The sequence below is a fragment of the Uloborus diversus genome, chromosome 4 (genome assembly GCF_026930045.1).
Source record: "Uloborus diversus isolate 005 chromosome 4, Udiv.v.3.1, whole genome shotgun sequence".
NCBI lineage: Eukaryota > Metazoa > Arthropoda > Arachnida > Araneae > Uloboridae > Uloborus > Uloborus diversus.
The window spans coordinates 39,397,030-39,413,789 of record NC_072734.1 but is presented as its reverse complement, the minus strand read 5'-3'; the positions used below and the strand labels follow the sequence as shown (position 1 = coordinate 39,413,789).

General features: G+C 31.2%; 1 protein-coding gene across 1 annotated transcript in view; it reads right to left on the bottom strand.

Moving 5' to 3' along the window:
- The window catches only part of LOC129220226 (TOX high mobility group box family member 4-A-like), a 105,045-nt gene that overhangs the window by 23,156 nt on the left and 65,129 nt on the right, over nucleotides 1-16,760 (bottom strand). The window contains exon 6 of the mRNA XM_054854590.1: nucleotides 14,632-14,756. Within this exon, the coding sequence (XP_054710565.1) occupies nucleotides 14,632-14,756 (125 nt within the window). The remainder of the gene's footprint in view (nucleotides 1-14,631; nucleotides 14,757-16,760) is intronic.

Genomic DNA, 16,760 nt, shown 5'->3' with positions numbered 1-16,760 from the left:
ACTGAATTAAAACAAGTTTTAACTCGATAGCACTTATCGCTCCGGGGATAATTTAATTTTAGTATTACTTAATATTTTTTTTAATTTTAATTTTGTATTTCTTGAATTCTTAAATACTTCTTAGGTGTTTTATAAACTTAAACATTTTTATATATATTGCAGTCAAAGTATATTTTAAACCTGTACAAAAATATTTCACGAATTGTTTTTAATAAAAAATTTCAAATTTTGTAATTTGGTTAAGAAAAACCTTTTTTTGCAAACTTTAAATATGTGTACCAGTTAGGAAATTTCTGTAATCCTGTTCTCGTATTGCAAGGTGATTTGGAAAACATATGTTTATTTAGGAGCTGGAGGTTTAAAATACCTAATACCTTTTTATTTTTCAGTCAAGCACGCATGAAAAACACCAAACAAAAAACAAAAGCGGCAAGTTAAAGAGAATATCACAGCGCTTGAAAGAACAAAAAACGACAGTATGAAGCCTCAGACAAAGAATGCTGAAAGATGTAAAAAAATTAACTGTAATAACTGAACTCAATTTGATTTAATGATTCAGTATGTCTTTAATTACGAACTGTGGGCACTTAAAAGACAAAATTACATAATTTTCATGTGGAAATGTTATACTAGAGTGAGAATATTACCTAGATATTTTCCTGCACTATCTTAATGCGCCAAGCAGTTTGTTTCAAAGTTTGCATTTTTGCGAAAATATTTAAATTTTCACACAAGAAGGGATTATAGTTACATTTTCTTGCAAGATCCCTGGTGTGTCTCAATTATAGCAAGGAATTTCACTCCAACTATTGACTTGGACACCAGCTAAGGCATTAAAAAACACTACTGCCACAATCTTCCAAGATTCATGAGGTTATCGAAAATTCCTCAAGATGGCACAAAGAGGACTCTCCCGAGACGTTGCCTCCCCTCACTTCTTCCCCGAGAAAGAAGAATGTAAAATGAGAGTGAGAGAGAGAGAGAGAGAACATACGCACACACACATATATGTATAAATAGTCGAGTCACATCGCAAAAATCCAATATTCAAAAGTGAAGGCCGCCAGCGGTAAATCACTCTCTCTTTTATGAAAGCGGGCCAAGTAATGTCGTTTTATAGCAGCTATTAAAACCGACAGGACTTGTTCCTGCTGGGCCAATAGCGAATCGGGGATTCTCGACTCCCCCGCCCGGCCCCGATGTTTATGGGGTACTGGGGGTACCTTCTAGGCCGCCTATGTTTATGGTCTTTGCAGGGCCGTAAAGACAAATGTAATCTTTGTAATGGCTCGGGCTCTGCGCTCCTTCCTACGACATCTGTTCGCGGAGGAAGACACCGGTGCTCATTTCTTGCCAATTTATCGCCCCGTTTGGCGAAGATTTCATTTAAAAAAATAGAAATCAAGGCTAGATGATTTGATTTGTATGTCTGAAGTAAGATATAACAACAAAACAAAACATATAAATACCTTTGTGCTTAGAAAGAAAATAGAAACGCATAATTGCACAAAACATTGTAGATTACTGCAATACACGTGTTTCGTGGTTACAAAGAACTCCTTTTTCAATGCAAAATAAGAGACTTGATTGACGAAAAGACATCCGACAAAAATCACAAGACATGACAACGTTTTAAATTCACAATACTGCAGTTTATTGCAGACACGTGTTTCGAGGTTTTATGGATCCCTTTTTTCAATGCAAAGAACTTTGCTAGGGTGACTTTTCATCCTAAAACTCGCACTTCATTGCATTGAAAAAGGGGTTTGTTGAAAACTCAAACATTGCATTGAAAAAGAGGTTTATTGAAAACCCGAAAACGGGCAGTATTGTGCATTAAAAATGGTGTTATATCTTATTTTATTTTTCAAGCTCAAACTTTTTTATTCAACTCTTGTTAATCTAAAGCGAATTTGTATAATTTGTTTTGCTAAATTCGGTCGAAATATGAAAAGAAAACGGTTTTAAATGGAAAAAAAAACGAGAGGGAGAGTTGCGTTTAGAAATAAAAAATAACTAAAGCATCGAAGCCATAAGAGACAATACAGACTTTTCAGAAAATAGTAATTCTTTTAAGAAATATAACCAGCATCAATAAAACAAATGCAAAAAATAATAAAATATATATTAAATACTATAATATATATTTCTGACTATTTTAACGCAATTATGCTACTTTGTTTTTATAATGCTATAACTAGCAAAAATTTTTATTCTGAAGCCATATGATTTATCTGACTAAAAGAAGAATTTTTTTAAAAAATCTAGAGCATTAAGTTTATTATTATGATAACTTATTTTTTTTTATGTGACTGTTTAAACTTTTTCAAGCTCAGTATGATTTTCCTTTAACTCCTTCATCTACAAAAAGAAGAATATTGGTTCATAATTCCACGGATATTACGATAATTTGCAAACGTGTACGTCGAACTAACATATAGGCTAAACTTTATTTTGATGCTCTTAATTGTATTCTACTGTTGGAAACAAAAATCGTAGAATAATTTATGTGGATATTGAAATTTATGAACTCATATTATTAATACTTAATAAACATTAGAAATTATTAAAACTTTAGGAAAACTATGCAATTACGATAGAACTTCAAACATAAATGAATCAGCGTTTTAGAAAATGGGAAAAAATCATAATTAATAAATCATAATTAGTTCTCTAGTATTTCATGATTACTAAACTATTTATTTACTTCTCGAACATTTGATCCAAGGTATAATAAAAAATCTTGTAGTATACTAAATTCGCAGAACATCTTTTTTTTGTACAAACATTAGTGTTCCATGGAACACAAGTTGAGAGAAAATTTCATCATTCTTTAGTTTAGATTCATTTAATGTAAAAATATTAACTTTTATTTTCAGGAAGAATTAAATTTCCGTTCTTCAATAATTATTCAGAGTTAAAACGCAGCATTAAAACACAAAAAGAAAAAAAAGCGACATGTTTAGTGATTCTTGCGATACATTATATTATAAAAGAATAAATTTAAATAAAAAGACGAATTCAACAATAATAGATTCATTTTAATATTTTTCCAAAGAAAAACAGAACTATATTATCGAAGAAGAAAAAATGTGGATTAAAGAAGAATGATACAAGGTAATTATTTTCCAGATTTTTACTAGCTGTTTATGTATTGTAACGCAATAGCTGAAACTAAGCTTTCAAAATACTTATAAAGAAATACAATAATTTTTATTGATCAAGGATTTACTATCTTATAACAAGTAATCAGTCGCTTATTTAGTAGTTTTCAAAAATATGTTTATTTTCTCAACGGATTAAAATAAAGCGTATTAACAAAATCTTAAGATTAATTTACACGAAAAACTTTAATAAAACTAAGTTTCTGAAATTAACAAGAAAAGTTAAGTAATTAAAAAAATTTTAGAATGTCATCACTGTTATTAATTACTATTTCCAAAAATGCCTTAGTCGGCGTAAACCGATTTAGTAGCATGTATTAAAGAAAACAATCAATTCCGCTAAGTATTGCAAAACTTAAAAACGCTTCGTTTTAATTAGGATTATGCTTTTTATTCATTTCAATCTGATTACTTGAAATTGAGATGTACATTTCTGAAGTATACACTAAAACGTTCAAATAAAAAACACTCGGCAGTAGCATTTATTTAATCAAAATAATTACATATAGCGAATAATGTTCCTTCATTTCGATAAATCCCGATGAATATTTTAATTAAATTATTGAAATAAGTTTTTGCGGAATCGTACTTGGTGATCATTTTCGAGTTTTATTTATTTATTTTTTTTTTTCAGGATCATATTGTTCTTTTGGAGTGCATTTGGATTTTAGTTTACTTTTAAAAATTGCCTGATGTATTTGACACATCTAAATGTGCTATAAATAACGTAGATATCTTGAAAAAATTATGTATAAAAAAAGAAATAGAAATCCTTACAGAATGTATATTATGTTTATATCTATATAAAAACTGGAAATAATGAAAAAAAAATAATTAAAAAATGTTATGAAAAGCGGACAAATATATATATATATATATATATATATATATATATATATATATATATATATATATATATATATATATATATATATATATATATAAGTAAGCAAACAGAATTGCAAATATTAAACAAATTATAAATAATTAATGATGATAAAAAGGAAAAATGCAAACAGCTAATAAGTAGGAAAAGATAAAGTATAAATCCAGAGCTCCGGGGAGGATTCATTAATTATGGTCAAAAGACCAAAATTTTAACTATGAACTAAAAGAGAATGTTTAAGCTCCAGTACATGCAATATAGAGTAACAATGGGCAAAAGCACCACTTGCTAAACTAAAAACAATAAACTAGAGCTCAAACCTAAAACTAAAAGCAGGGGGTTTCGCTTAAACATTCTCTTTTAGTTCATAGTTAAAATTTTGGTCTTTTGACCATAATTAATGAATCCTCCACGGCTGATGAGCTCTGGATTCATACTTTATCTTTTCCTATTTATTAGCTGTTTGCATTTTTCATTTTTATCATGATTAATTATTTATAATTTGTTTAATATTTGCAATTCTGTTTGCTTAATTCTATATTTACTTGGCTTTTTAGTTTTGCTGCGTTGCGCATCTATGGGCTCTTGGTGTGGTCTTTTCAATATTTTTCACTTTTATTATATATATATATATATATATATATTGGTGTTTATATCCTTTGCTTATTAGATAAAAATTATGTAATTTTTGCGCATCTTCGGATTTTAGGACGTGTCAGTTTGGAAACATATGTGGATTTTTTATTTTTCACTTCGGTTACTTTTGTCCATAAGTTCCATGGCTAACATTTCTATTGAGTTAGTATTAAATCTTAAAAAAAAAAATGTTTTTTTACTGATCAATTAACTTAGAGTTTAAAGATAGTAAATGCACTTTAAACTTAAACTGTGTCATAATGTATTTTTTAAAAAATCATTCTGTTGTAAATGATATTCTTATGCATCTTCTATTAATAAATATTGTTCCCAAATTTTCAAATGTACTCAAAACAACTAAGTTTAAAGATTTGTCGTACCAATATTTTAAAAATAATGTAACCTTCATCGACAGTTTTGATTTTACGAAAAGAGAAGTGGAAAACTAATCGAGTTGGCGAATTTTCTTCATAAACATCTAGATCCTTGGCGATCAATTGGCTTTTTGAGAAAATAAAAGTGACAACCCTGTATCTCTTTCCACTTACGTTTCAACTAGAGCTGCAATTAAGGAAAATAATCAGTTTCTCTTGATACAGTTGTCTACAGTTTTTATATCTGTTCTTTTCTAAATTTCTCCCGTTTCTTTTCTTTACTTTGTTTTTATATACATTTTTTTTTTCTTTTGCTTTCGTGAACTTTCATTGGTTAAATTGTTTTTCCTTTACGTATTCCTCTTACTAAAAGAGTTTCTGCTTTTTTGAATCTTCCCTTCGAATAATTTAATTCACTTGAGTGTGCAAAACTCAGAAACGATTTGAAGCAAATTTTTAAGAAATTGTTTTTTTGGTACTTCTTTCATGGAATAAATATGAACTAATGTAAAGGAACTTCGAGCATTATGAAATATAATTTTTATTTGCACATAACTCACTTAAACGTAAATAACTCATTTAAACATCAAGCTAAAAATAAATAACGTTTTAACTAGTTGTGAATAATTATGCTAGTCATAAAACGTTACAATTTCTTAAAAAGCACTAAGAGTTGTAAGCGCGTTTTTTGAATTAAAATGAATCACTTCTAAATCTAAAATACATGTCCGCAATTTTTATTGCTAATCGTGCAATTTTAACAAATTTATAATTTTAACTTATGGCGCAAAAGGAAGCACTTTATTAGTAAATAAGTTAAGTCGAGATTAATTTTTCTATAGAAAAACAAAATCAAAATATGTGGTTAATTTATCTTTCAGCAAGCTGACAAATAACTCGCTTGGTGAGAGGATAGATAGGAACACAGCAAAATAATTTAAAAAATGATGAAAACCTTACTTTTTCGTAATCGAGAAAGAATTGTTAGAGAATGCGAATTGCAAAAGTTGTAGAAAATCAAAACATTGTGATTTTTAAATGAATTTAAAGAGAATTTGTTATACATATTAAATAAATTCTTTTTCGACTTAACAGATTACTTATATTTAAACACAAGGTGAATACTATACCTAAACACATGACGAGTTCTGAGAAAAGAGCAGGCTTACAACCACATAATTTGTCATAAATACTGCCATAAAACCGTTCTAATTTTTTTCTATGTGATTAAATTGTTTAAATGTCATAAATTTTTATGAAGGTAATCATGATTTCAGAAACTACTCCACCATTCTCACACCTTTGATCAAAAGGATGTAAAATACTTTAAATTTTAATACATGAGTTAAAATTTCTTTGAAACATTTAAGTTAAAAAATGCAAATTCTTTAAGCTTAAAAGAACTTATCTACTTCCCACAATTTATAGATGTATTAAAAGTTCTATAGATATAGTAAAGTGTTTTTTTGTGTGTGTGGGGGGGGGCACCACAAATTGACGCCCCGTGTGACATCCATGCTAGGTAAGCCACTATATACAGGGTGTACCGTTTTAATTTGCAAGACCTTTATTTTCGCAATCGTTAGTCCTAGATGTATACAATCCAATTACAAAAATTTTCAAAATCAGATGCAGAGTTAAGATATTGAAAGTTTGAAGCAAAAATAAAAATGAGTCAAAAAATACAAAATTTAACTTTTTATACGGGCTCTAGGTTCACGAACTAATATTTAGAGAAATAATCTCCATTAAAAACTATTACTGACAAAAAAAAAAAAAAAAAACTTGTCATTTGTGCGACCAAAACTCAAGGAGATGTTTCAGTTCTAAGTTTTATGGGACCATACAGAAGATGAGATTGAAACTTATCGCCCTTTCAGAAGAACGACAAGTCGTCCAAAGTAAGAAAAACAAAATATTTATATTTTTCTTGGCTATTCAAAAATAAATGCAAATTTTATGCCGTGATACGCAAAACCACACTAAAAAACCTCGAACACACTTTAAGCACACATATAATTTTAAATTCTTGTTAACCGCTATATTTTTTCCTAAAAGGTGTTATTGACGGCGAGTGAAAAGTAGTGTAAGTCACATAACGCTGTGTTTCATATATCGGTGAATCTTTGTTGTACTAATTTCAAACTTTTTGTGTAGGAACTATTTTTCAATAGAGATTATTTCCCTAAATATAAGTTAGGGGACCTGGGGCCCATATAAAAAGTTAAATGTTGTATTTTTTGACTAATTTTTATTTTTGCTTCAAACTTTCAATATCTTAACTCTGCATCTGATTTTGAACGTTTTTGCAATGGGGTCGTTTGCAAAATTTTGAAAGTATTTTTTTTTTATGAAAGAATATGCTTAAAAACATAGGATCTGACCATTTTTTTAATAATTCGACTATGTTTTATATTTTTAAAAAATTACTTTACTCGGTGCGCTTCATTGTTTAACGCTTCTGCGGATGACATCACAAACGATGAAATGCCATTCACTGTTGCCATTCAGAAGAGCACAATATTTAATTCGTATCTTTACTCACGTGAACTGGCAACGATATGGTTCATAGCAAGCGTAGAGGCAACTTTTAATTCGCTGCTTGATCATCATAACGTGGAAAAGCAGTGGAAAATGCGCCCAAGCACATCATTTGTGACGTCATCAAGACCACGCCTTGTTTGAAAAATCGGGCATTTAAAAAAATTAATTCAAACATAACTGTTGGGAAAATGAAAGTATTTTCTGGATCTATGTTATATTTTTTGCTTATTCTATCAATTTCTATGATTAAAAGTAGTACTTTTGACTGAAGGAAACAACCCCATTGGAAGTATACATCTAGGACTAACGGTTGCGAAAATACAGGTCTTGCAGGTTAAAACGGAACACCCTGTATATTACAAAGAAAGGAAAGAAGCTGAAATACATAGCTGAAGATAAAGAAAAAGAGCGCGCATTACAAGGGCTGAGAAAGAAAGAACGAGAGAAAGAGAGAGGTAGAATTTTTATTTTGAAGAATGATGCCTGTCAAAGTAAAGTGCAGCGCAAAAAGAGAAACGAGGGAGCTGATGGTGTAAAAAATGAAAAAGAAATACGAACTATGTTTGTGTCCATAATCTATGATCAATTGCTAGAACTACAGAGATGGTTCATATTTCATTCATTGAAATATCTCTCACTTTTATTTCCTTGGGTTTTTTTTCTTTCATAGAACTGTTTTCAAAAATTTCGTCTGGTTTTTGAAAGAGACATAATTCTTCCAAAAAGTTTTTACAATAACTATTTTTGGAGCCGATTTCAAGCTTAGGGAAGCAGAGTAGTTTTGGTATTGTAAGATTTCTAATGATGTAAAAACTTTTGGATGTTCCATTTCCGTAATTGCTCGATAGTGTTTTTAACATTTTTATTCTTAATTATAATTAAAACAATATAATGAAGAAAACAGTTTTTAAGAGAAAGATTCACTTTGAAATTTCTCGTACTTTTTTAATAATCTGTTCATTCAAAATTAATATTAATGGACAAATTAAAAATATAATTAAAGAGAAGGGGCAACATTTCTTTAAGCTACAAACCACTGTGAAAAAAACAAAATCAATTTTTGGTTTAAAAAATCATTTAAACTGACTAAATTTTCCATTTAAAGTAAACTATTAATCTGTATTTGAGAGCCAGACTATAGCAGTTTACATAATCGGTTGTTTACAGGGGAGAGGGAAAAGTTTTTGCCTGGTACATACAAAGAATGGGACTAATTACGAAGGATTTTTTTTCTTTTTTTAATTTAGAATTGCGTTTACATGATGCGATGAGGAATACGATTCTACAAACAATACACGAATAAAAGGAAAATCGCAATTTGTGAACTTACACCAGTCTGTTTCTGAAGTACAGAATTATATACTAAAAATTAACTAATCAAAACAATAATAAAAAAAATAAAATAAACGTTTTTTCACAAAGTAACTTTCATTTTATTTCAATTTAATTTTGTCTAAAGTCCAAAAATTTTCACTTTCTGACATTATTTATATTTTATCAAAATTATAACCTTTTCTGGGTCTCCGTTACTGATTTATAGTTTTAATCATTTTTGGTTTGATGTGATTCATCAAAATAAATATTTATTCTGTGAGCGGTTTGCAAAACATGATGCTTCATAAATTGAGTATACTTTTAGTTTCGATTTAAATTCAAATTTCCTTATTAAAAATATTAGGGGCAAAATCTTGCGCGAAATATTATTGCTTAGATCTTTAAGCAAGAAGAAAAGTTCAAATCTGGGGGGGGGGGGGGGGGGGGGACCAAATCACCATTGAATTGTAATCTTTTTTGCAAATCACAAAGCCATTCCAAGATTAAAAGCTTTCCACTATATTTACACAATGAAGACATTTAAAAGTTTGTAATGGATACTTTTAATATGTACGTGTTATTGCAACTAATCAAAATTTGGTGACATCTAATTCTATTACGTATATTTATCACATATGTCAGTAAATCGCAACTCGTTTCAGTATTACGTACGTATCAAAATATTTTATTACCTTAATCTACATCATGAAGGGCGGAGAGGCACTCATTGAAGTTCGTGCCTAGTGTTTTCTAAACCATACACGTTATCCTTCACTCAATGGGGTCGTTTCCAATATTTTTAAAGTATTTTTTTCTGAAAGAACATGTTTAAAAACATAGGATCTAACCATTTTTTAAATAATTTAAGTTTAATATTTAAAAAAAATTACTTAAATCGGTGATCTTTTATTGTTTACATTTCTTGTCGATGACATCACAAATGATGTAATGCCATTCTGTGTTGCCTTTCACAGATCAAAATATTTAATTCAGATCTTTACTCACGTGTATTGGCAATGATATGGTTGCTAGCAAGCGTAGAGCGCAATTTTAATTCACTTCTTGATTATCATAACGTGGAAACGCGGTACAAAGATACGCCAAAAAGCATCATTTGTGACGTCACCTAGACCACGCCTTGTTCGAAAAATCGGACATTTTAAAAAATCAATTAAAAAATAACTGTTGGGAAAATGAAAGCATTTTCTGAGTCCATGTTATTATTATTTTTTTTTTTTTGCTTATTGTATCTATTTCAGGGATTAAAAGCACTACTTTTGACTGAAGGAAACAACCCCATTGTCTTAGTACATTATTTTTTCAAATTGATATGGAAAAAAAAATGTATTTGATTTCAACGATGTATTCAATGACCGAAGTTTGAAACTGTGCACCATTGCATGATTCCGATTACTTACAGCAGATCTCAGTGTTATAAAATTCAACGGAATATTCGGACCCATTTATTGCTCAATTCATAGGTGATAAATAAAGGCATCTTTCAACGGGCCAAACAAGCCTGAAATATCACATAACTAAATAACCGCTCTTTATCAACTGTAGAGTATTGAGTATTGACCCTCGAATCTGTCGCTACTCTCTTGGTTTTTTGTTTCAAAATTTACAGTTGCACATTATTCACTAACTTTTTTTCTAATATATTTAGTTTCAGCTGTTCCTCTTTTTCTTTAGTTTTGCAAGTTCGTAATTACTGAAGATGATCGCGTTCACGCAAGAGCGCCCCGATCGGAGGTCAGGGGAAGTCACAGTGACCTCCAATTTACTGACGTCTAATCTGACGTCTCTTCTCATTAGATGTAACTATGAGAGTTTGTTTGAATTTTTTCATTCGATTAAATACGGACTTTCCTGCAATTGTTAAAACTGAATTTTAAATTAAATTTGAATTTAAAATTAAGAATTTCCCCCCTCCCATAACTAAAGTAAGGGCGTGCCCCCCGTAAATACCCCTGTGAGAACGGTTGACAGAGCTGTTAGAAACTGAAGTGAAGAGAGGTCCAATTGAATGATAGATGTGTGCACGAGAAATCGTTAGAACACTGAAAAATAAAATTAAAATCAGTTGAAGTTTAAAAATGGTGCTGTAATGCACAAAATGTTTTGGCTCTGTAGTTTTCTGGTAGTTTAGCAAAATAAATGTCTTTTTTATGAAGAAAACGTGAACTTCTTGGATTCCAGCACCACGCATTAAGTAATGCAGTCCTGATAAAATAACTCATTGTTAGAATTTGAGTTTGTATTCAACATAATTTTGGCGTCCGTGACAGGACGGGTGCTTGGAACTTGTATAAGAAGATGGATTTAACTACATTGAAAGCTCAGAGAAAAGGACTGAGGGCGTCTTTTACCCTCAGTATGAAAAAAATTGAAGCTGAACTTTTGAAGGAAATTACTGGTTCGGATGAACTTTTAATTTTAAGAAATCAGATTTCTGACAAATTCAAGCGGCTAGATGATTGTCAGAGCATAATATCTGAGCTGTTGTTGAAAGATAAAAATGCCGAGGAGGCTTATTATGAAGATTGTGAAGAAGCAGAAAATTATCGGGACAAGTTTATTCAAATTTGCTCTCTGCTTGATTTAAAATTTGAAAATGTTCAGCGTAATGGTAACATTAGTAAGCGCAACTTTAAGCTTCCGACGATAGAACTTAAAAAGTTTAACGGCGAAGCAAGAGAATTTTTAAATTTTTGGAGCCAATTCAAGAAAATCCATGAGGACAAGGGCATTGATAATGAAGATAAAATTCAGTATTTAATTCAATCGATGGAACCTGGTTCGAAGGCAGAAAGATTAGTGCTGAGTTTTCCTGCTACCGGAGAAAATTATAGTAGAGCAATACAGCAGTTAAAGGAAAGATTTGGCCGTGATGATCTACTGGTGCAAGTGTATGTTCGAGATTTATTGAGACTAGTTATGAAAAATGCTGCCACAGGACGGGGGAAGGCTGATCTTCCATCCCTCTATGACGAATTGGAAGGAAAACTTCGTGCGTTGGAAACTCTTGGACGGACCAAAGAGAAGTATGGAGATTTCTTGACACCTTTGGTTGAGAGCTGTCTGCCGGAAGAAATTTTAGTAACATGGGAAAGAAGCCGTAACCATGATTTAACCGAAGATAAGAACTGTCGCACTTTAGAGCAGTTAATGAACTTTCTTCGCCAAGAAGTCAATGGAGAAGAAATGGTTCGCCTCGCAAGAACTGGCTTCGGCACGAACTCAAATTTGCGCAAACGAGAGCCCACAACTGAGAAGGAAAGCGACCTAGCGACAGCTGCAGCGTTAGTAAGTACTGAGAAAAAGGGTAAGCGATTTGAAAGTTGTATTTTTTGTGGAAAAAGTCATCCAAGTAAAAGATGTTTCATTGCAAAAAAGATGACTGTAAATGAAAAACAAAAAATATTGTTAAAAAAGGGCGTTTGTTTTATATGTTTTAATTCAAATCATATTAGTAAATATTGTAATGTAAAAAGAGAGTTAAAATGCAATGGTTGTGGGGAACCGCATTTTTGTGTAATGTGTCCAAAGCTAGAAGACAAAAGTTGTGAGTCTAAAGATGTAGTTTCTAAGTCTGAAAATTCTCTCTCTAACTTTGATAAAACTCAAACTGTATTTTTGCAAACTCTGTGTGTTAGGATTAAATGTAATAATCGAGAAAAAATAATTCGGGCTTTGGCAGATTCTGGTAGTCAAAGTAGTTATGTAAGTCAGAAAGTTTTGTCTGAGCTGAAAGCAACTCCACTTCGTGAAGAAACAGTGATTCACTCGTTATTTGGGGGGAGGGAAACGAACCCAAAACGGCATAAGATATTCACTGTTGAAGTGAGGGGTTTGAAAGGGTCTTTTGCTTGTAGTTTTGAAGCTCTTTCTGAAAGGAAAATTTGTAGTTTTATACCAAAAGTTAGCAATCCTTATATTTTGAATGAATTAAAGGAAAAGAATATTGAAGTTTCTGATTCCCTTTGTAAAATGAAAGAAATTGATCTTTTAATAGGGGCAGATGTTTTAGGAAAATTGCTGACGGGACGTTCAGTAGATTTAGACTCCGGCCTTACTGCCGTAGAAATGAAGCTTGGGTGGACTGTTATGGGTAAGCAAAACACTAATGAGAAAGATAATGTTTTCAAAACATTATCGATGCATGTTAAAAATATTCCTTTGAATGAATTGTGGGAACTTGAAAGTATAGGAATAACAGATCCCACTTGCAATGTTAATAAGAAAGCATGCATAGGAGAACATTTAGCTGAATTTGAGGATAAATTGAAAATTCTTCCTTGTGGAAGATATGAAGTAGAGCTTCCTTGGAAGCATGATTTTTCGAGCTTACCAGATAATAAGGATTTAGCCTGGAAAAGGCACGAAAAAATGATTAGTAAGTCAAAATGTAATAATTTTTTTGAGGATTACCAAAATGTATTCAAAGAATGGGAAAACTTGAATATTATTGAGCGCGTGCCAGATTCGGAATTAGAGAATAAGTGCCACTATCTACCACATAGACCTGTTATAAAAAAAGATAGTAAGAGCACAAAATGTTTTGGCTCTGTAGTTTTCTGGTAGTTTAGCAAAATAAATGTCTTTTTTATGAAGAAAACGTGAACTTCTTGGATTCCAGCACCACGCATTAAGTAATGCAGTCCTGATAAAATAACTCATTGTTAGAATTTGAGTTTGTATTCAACAAGAGCCGTAAATGTGGTTTGTCTTCTTAACTGAAGAAAAGTTGAGTAGAATCACATATATTCTCATGCTAGAGTAAATAATAAAGATTATTAATTTTTTTATAATATATGAGCTTACCTTTTTTTTACTTCTTTTTACAAAAAAAGAAAAAGAAAAAAAAAAAAGGAAGTATTGCATTCGCAAAAAAAAAAAAAAAAAAAATCACTCAAAAATCGGCCTTAATTTCAATTTTGCTCGCCCCCGAATGAATATAGATTTTCTTTTCAACCGGACCACACGTGGATACATGCCTAAGACATGCGTATAGACACGATCCCCGACACGATATGACGATCCCCGAGTTAATTACAACGTGTTTTCTCGTGACGTCCGTATGTACGTATGTATATGCGTATGTGTCTCGCATAACTCAAAAACAGTATGTCCTAGAAAGTTGGAATTTGGCACATAGACTCCAAGTGGGGTCTAGTTGTGCACCTTCACTTTTGGTTGCATTCGGATGTTCCAAAGAGGTTTTTTTTTTACATCTTTTGGGGGTAAAATCATTGTTATAATTTGGCAAACACTTGGCAATATATCGGCAAGCTTTTGGACGCCAAGTTTTGTTGTCCACTTGGCGTTTTTTTTTTTTTTTTTTCCGATCTGTTTTCAATTTGGGCATATTTAGAGAGTTAGCCATTGAATCACATTAAAACTGCCAATATCGGGAAAATTTATCTGTATAAAAAGTTTTCTTTGCTTCGGTTCGCAACAGACTTGGAAAGAAAGTATTTAAAGTGTTTTTTTTTTTTTTTTTGGCTCACTCCGAGGATTGAGCAAAGGGAAGGAGTAAAAGGAAGTTATGTAATGCATACATCAGCTCGTTTTATCAAGCAATAATGTTTAAACCAATGTTCGTATTCATTTAAAATTTTTAAAAATTCAAATACGTATTAAAATATGCATTAATTAATATGAGAGAAATCAACAATATTTGAATTAGAAAAAATAAATTATCGATTCTTACTTTTGGGGCTCATTTGGATCCCTCTTCTTCTTCTTCTTTTGAACTTTGGGTTTTTTGATTGGTTTTCCAACGCTAGATGGCCTTTCAACCGGTTCTGGTGATGGTCGTTTCATGGTACACAGCACCTAAAAAAGGACGAAAATTAAAAATTCTAGTTCATAAAAAAGTTAATTTCAATTATGTTTTATCACAATCTTTTGAGGTGAATTTATGCATTTCAAATTTTTTATTTTTTACAAAATATGCAAATTTGCACTTATGTAAAATATGTTCTGAAACGTGGTAAATTCAAAAAAAAAAAATACTGCCCAAACAATTCTAACCAAAATGCTAAAACAAAACTGAAGAATTTCAGAACATTTCCATTTTTTCCCTCTTTTTACAAAGAACTTAAAAGTTTCATCAAACGCACCCAAGAACTTTCATGAAGATATCAATCGAGAATTTTGCCATTGTATGTATTTTTTCTCACAACATTATTCTTTCTAACTACATAGAAGAAGATACTAAATTGTTTAACCATATGCAATTAGTTACATAATTTATTTTAATCTCCTAATTAATTGAACAAATAGCATTGCGAAATAAGTTGCAACATTTTTTTGAACGTTTTTTTACTAAAATGTTCGAAAGTGAAACGTATTATACTGTAAAATTATCAATTTGCATTGAATTGTTTCAAAAGAAAATTTTAATCAACATTTTTTATAACACCGGGAAGAATTCCGTTGGGAGGGAAAAAAAGATTAGTTTTCTACAAGACACACAGCTCGATTTACAAAACTTGAAATGCTTTTCAAATTACGTTAGTTTAATTATTTTTGTCGACAGATGGCAGCACATAAACTCGATTCCGATTCTTATATGCAATTCGAAACTGATTTCAACTTTTTAACAATTCTCAATTGTCGATTATAGAAGTTAAAAAGAAAAAAAAAGGGGAAGAAAACTTGGGGGTGCCCACCGAGGAATGGGGGTGGAGGGGGGGGGGGGACCATGCCGCAGACTGCGCCACGGAAATTTTTAGCGGCTGTTTTGAGAAGTAATTTTCTCTTTTAAAAGAGGGTTTATTACTTTTGGGGAGTCTTCACGCTATTTGGGGGGAGGGGTGTGACCTTGCTCATGGGGGGGGGGGGTCGCCCCTGTAATAATAAACAAATTTGTTTTGCTGAGTTCAGTAAAAATTGATTCAATTGTTCCTTTCATTAAAAACTATTATTATTTGTTTTTTTACTTCCTTTTACAAAAAAGGAAGTATTGTATTCGCGAAAAAATTTTCACTCAAAAATCGCCCTTAATTTCCATTTTGCTCACCCCCAAATGAATGTTGAGTTTTTTTTTCGACTCGACCACATGCGGAAAAGTGCCTAAGAATGTATAGACACGCGAAATATCCATTTTGATCATCACCGAGGTAATTACAACGACTTTTCTCGTGACGTCTGTATGTATGTGCGTATGTGTGTATGTGCGTATGTGCGTATGTATCTCGCATAACTCAAAAATGGTATGTCCTAGAAAGTTGAAATTTGGTACATAGACTCGTAGTGGGGTCTAGTTGTGCACCTCCCCTTTTGGTTGCTTTCGGATGTTCCTAAGGGGGTCTTTTGCACCTTTTTGGGGGGAAATCATTGTTAATATCAATGCAAACTTAAGTGGTGTTACAATTTGGCGGACACTTGGCGATATATCGCCAGTCTTTTGGTCGCCAAGTTTTGTCGCCAACTTGGCGGAAAATTTGGCGATTTTTTTTTTATCTGGTTTTAATTTGGCCATCGTTTTTAATATTTAGAGATTAAACTATTGAATCACATTAAAATTGCCAATAATGGGAAAATGACATTAAAATGGAGTAAAAGGAAGTCATGTGAGGCACACATCAGCTCGTTTTTATTTATGATTATTCATATAACAGATACGTCTCTTCGACTATTTAGGAAAATTGTTCCCTTTTTCACTCAAAAAAAAAAAAGTTTTTTTTTCCGTTCATTAAATAACACTATAATGAATATATTTTTATTTTAGCCTCAACTATCTCTAATTATTTTCTTGTAAAATTTTCTTCCAAACATTACAAATAAATTTAATGAACATACAATTTACTATATTGGTAAATTCAATTGATTTGA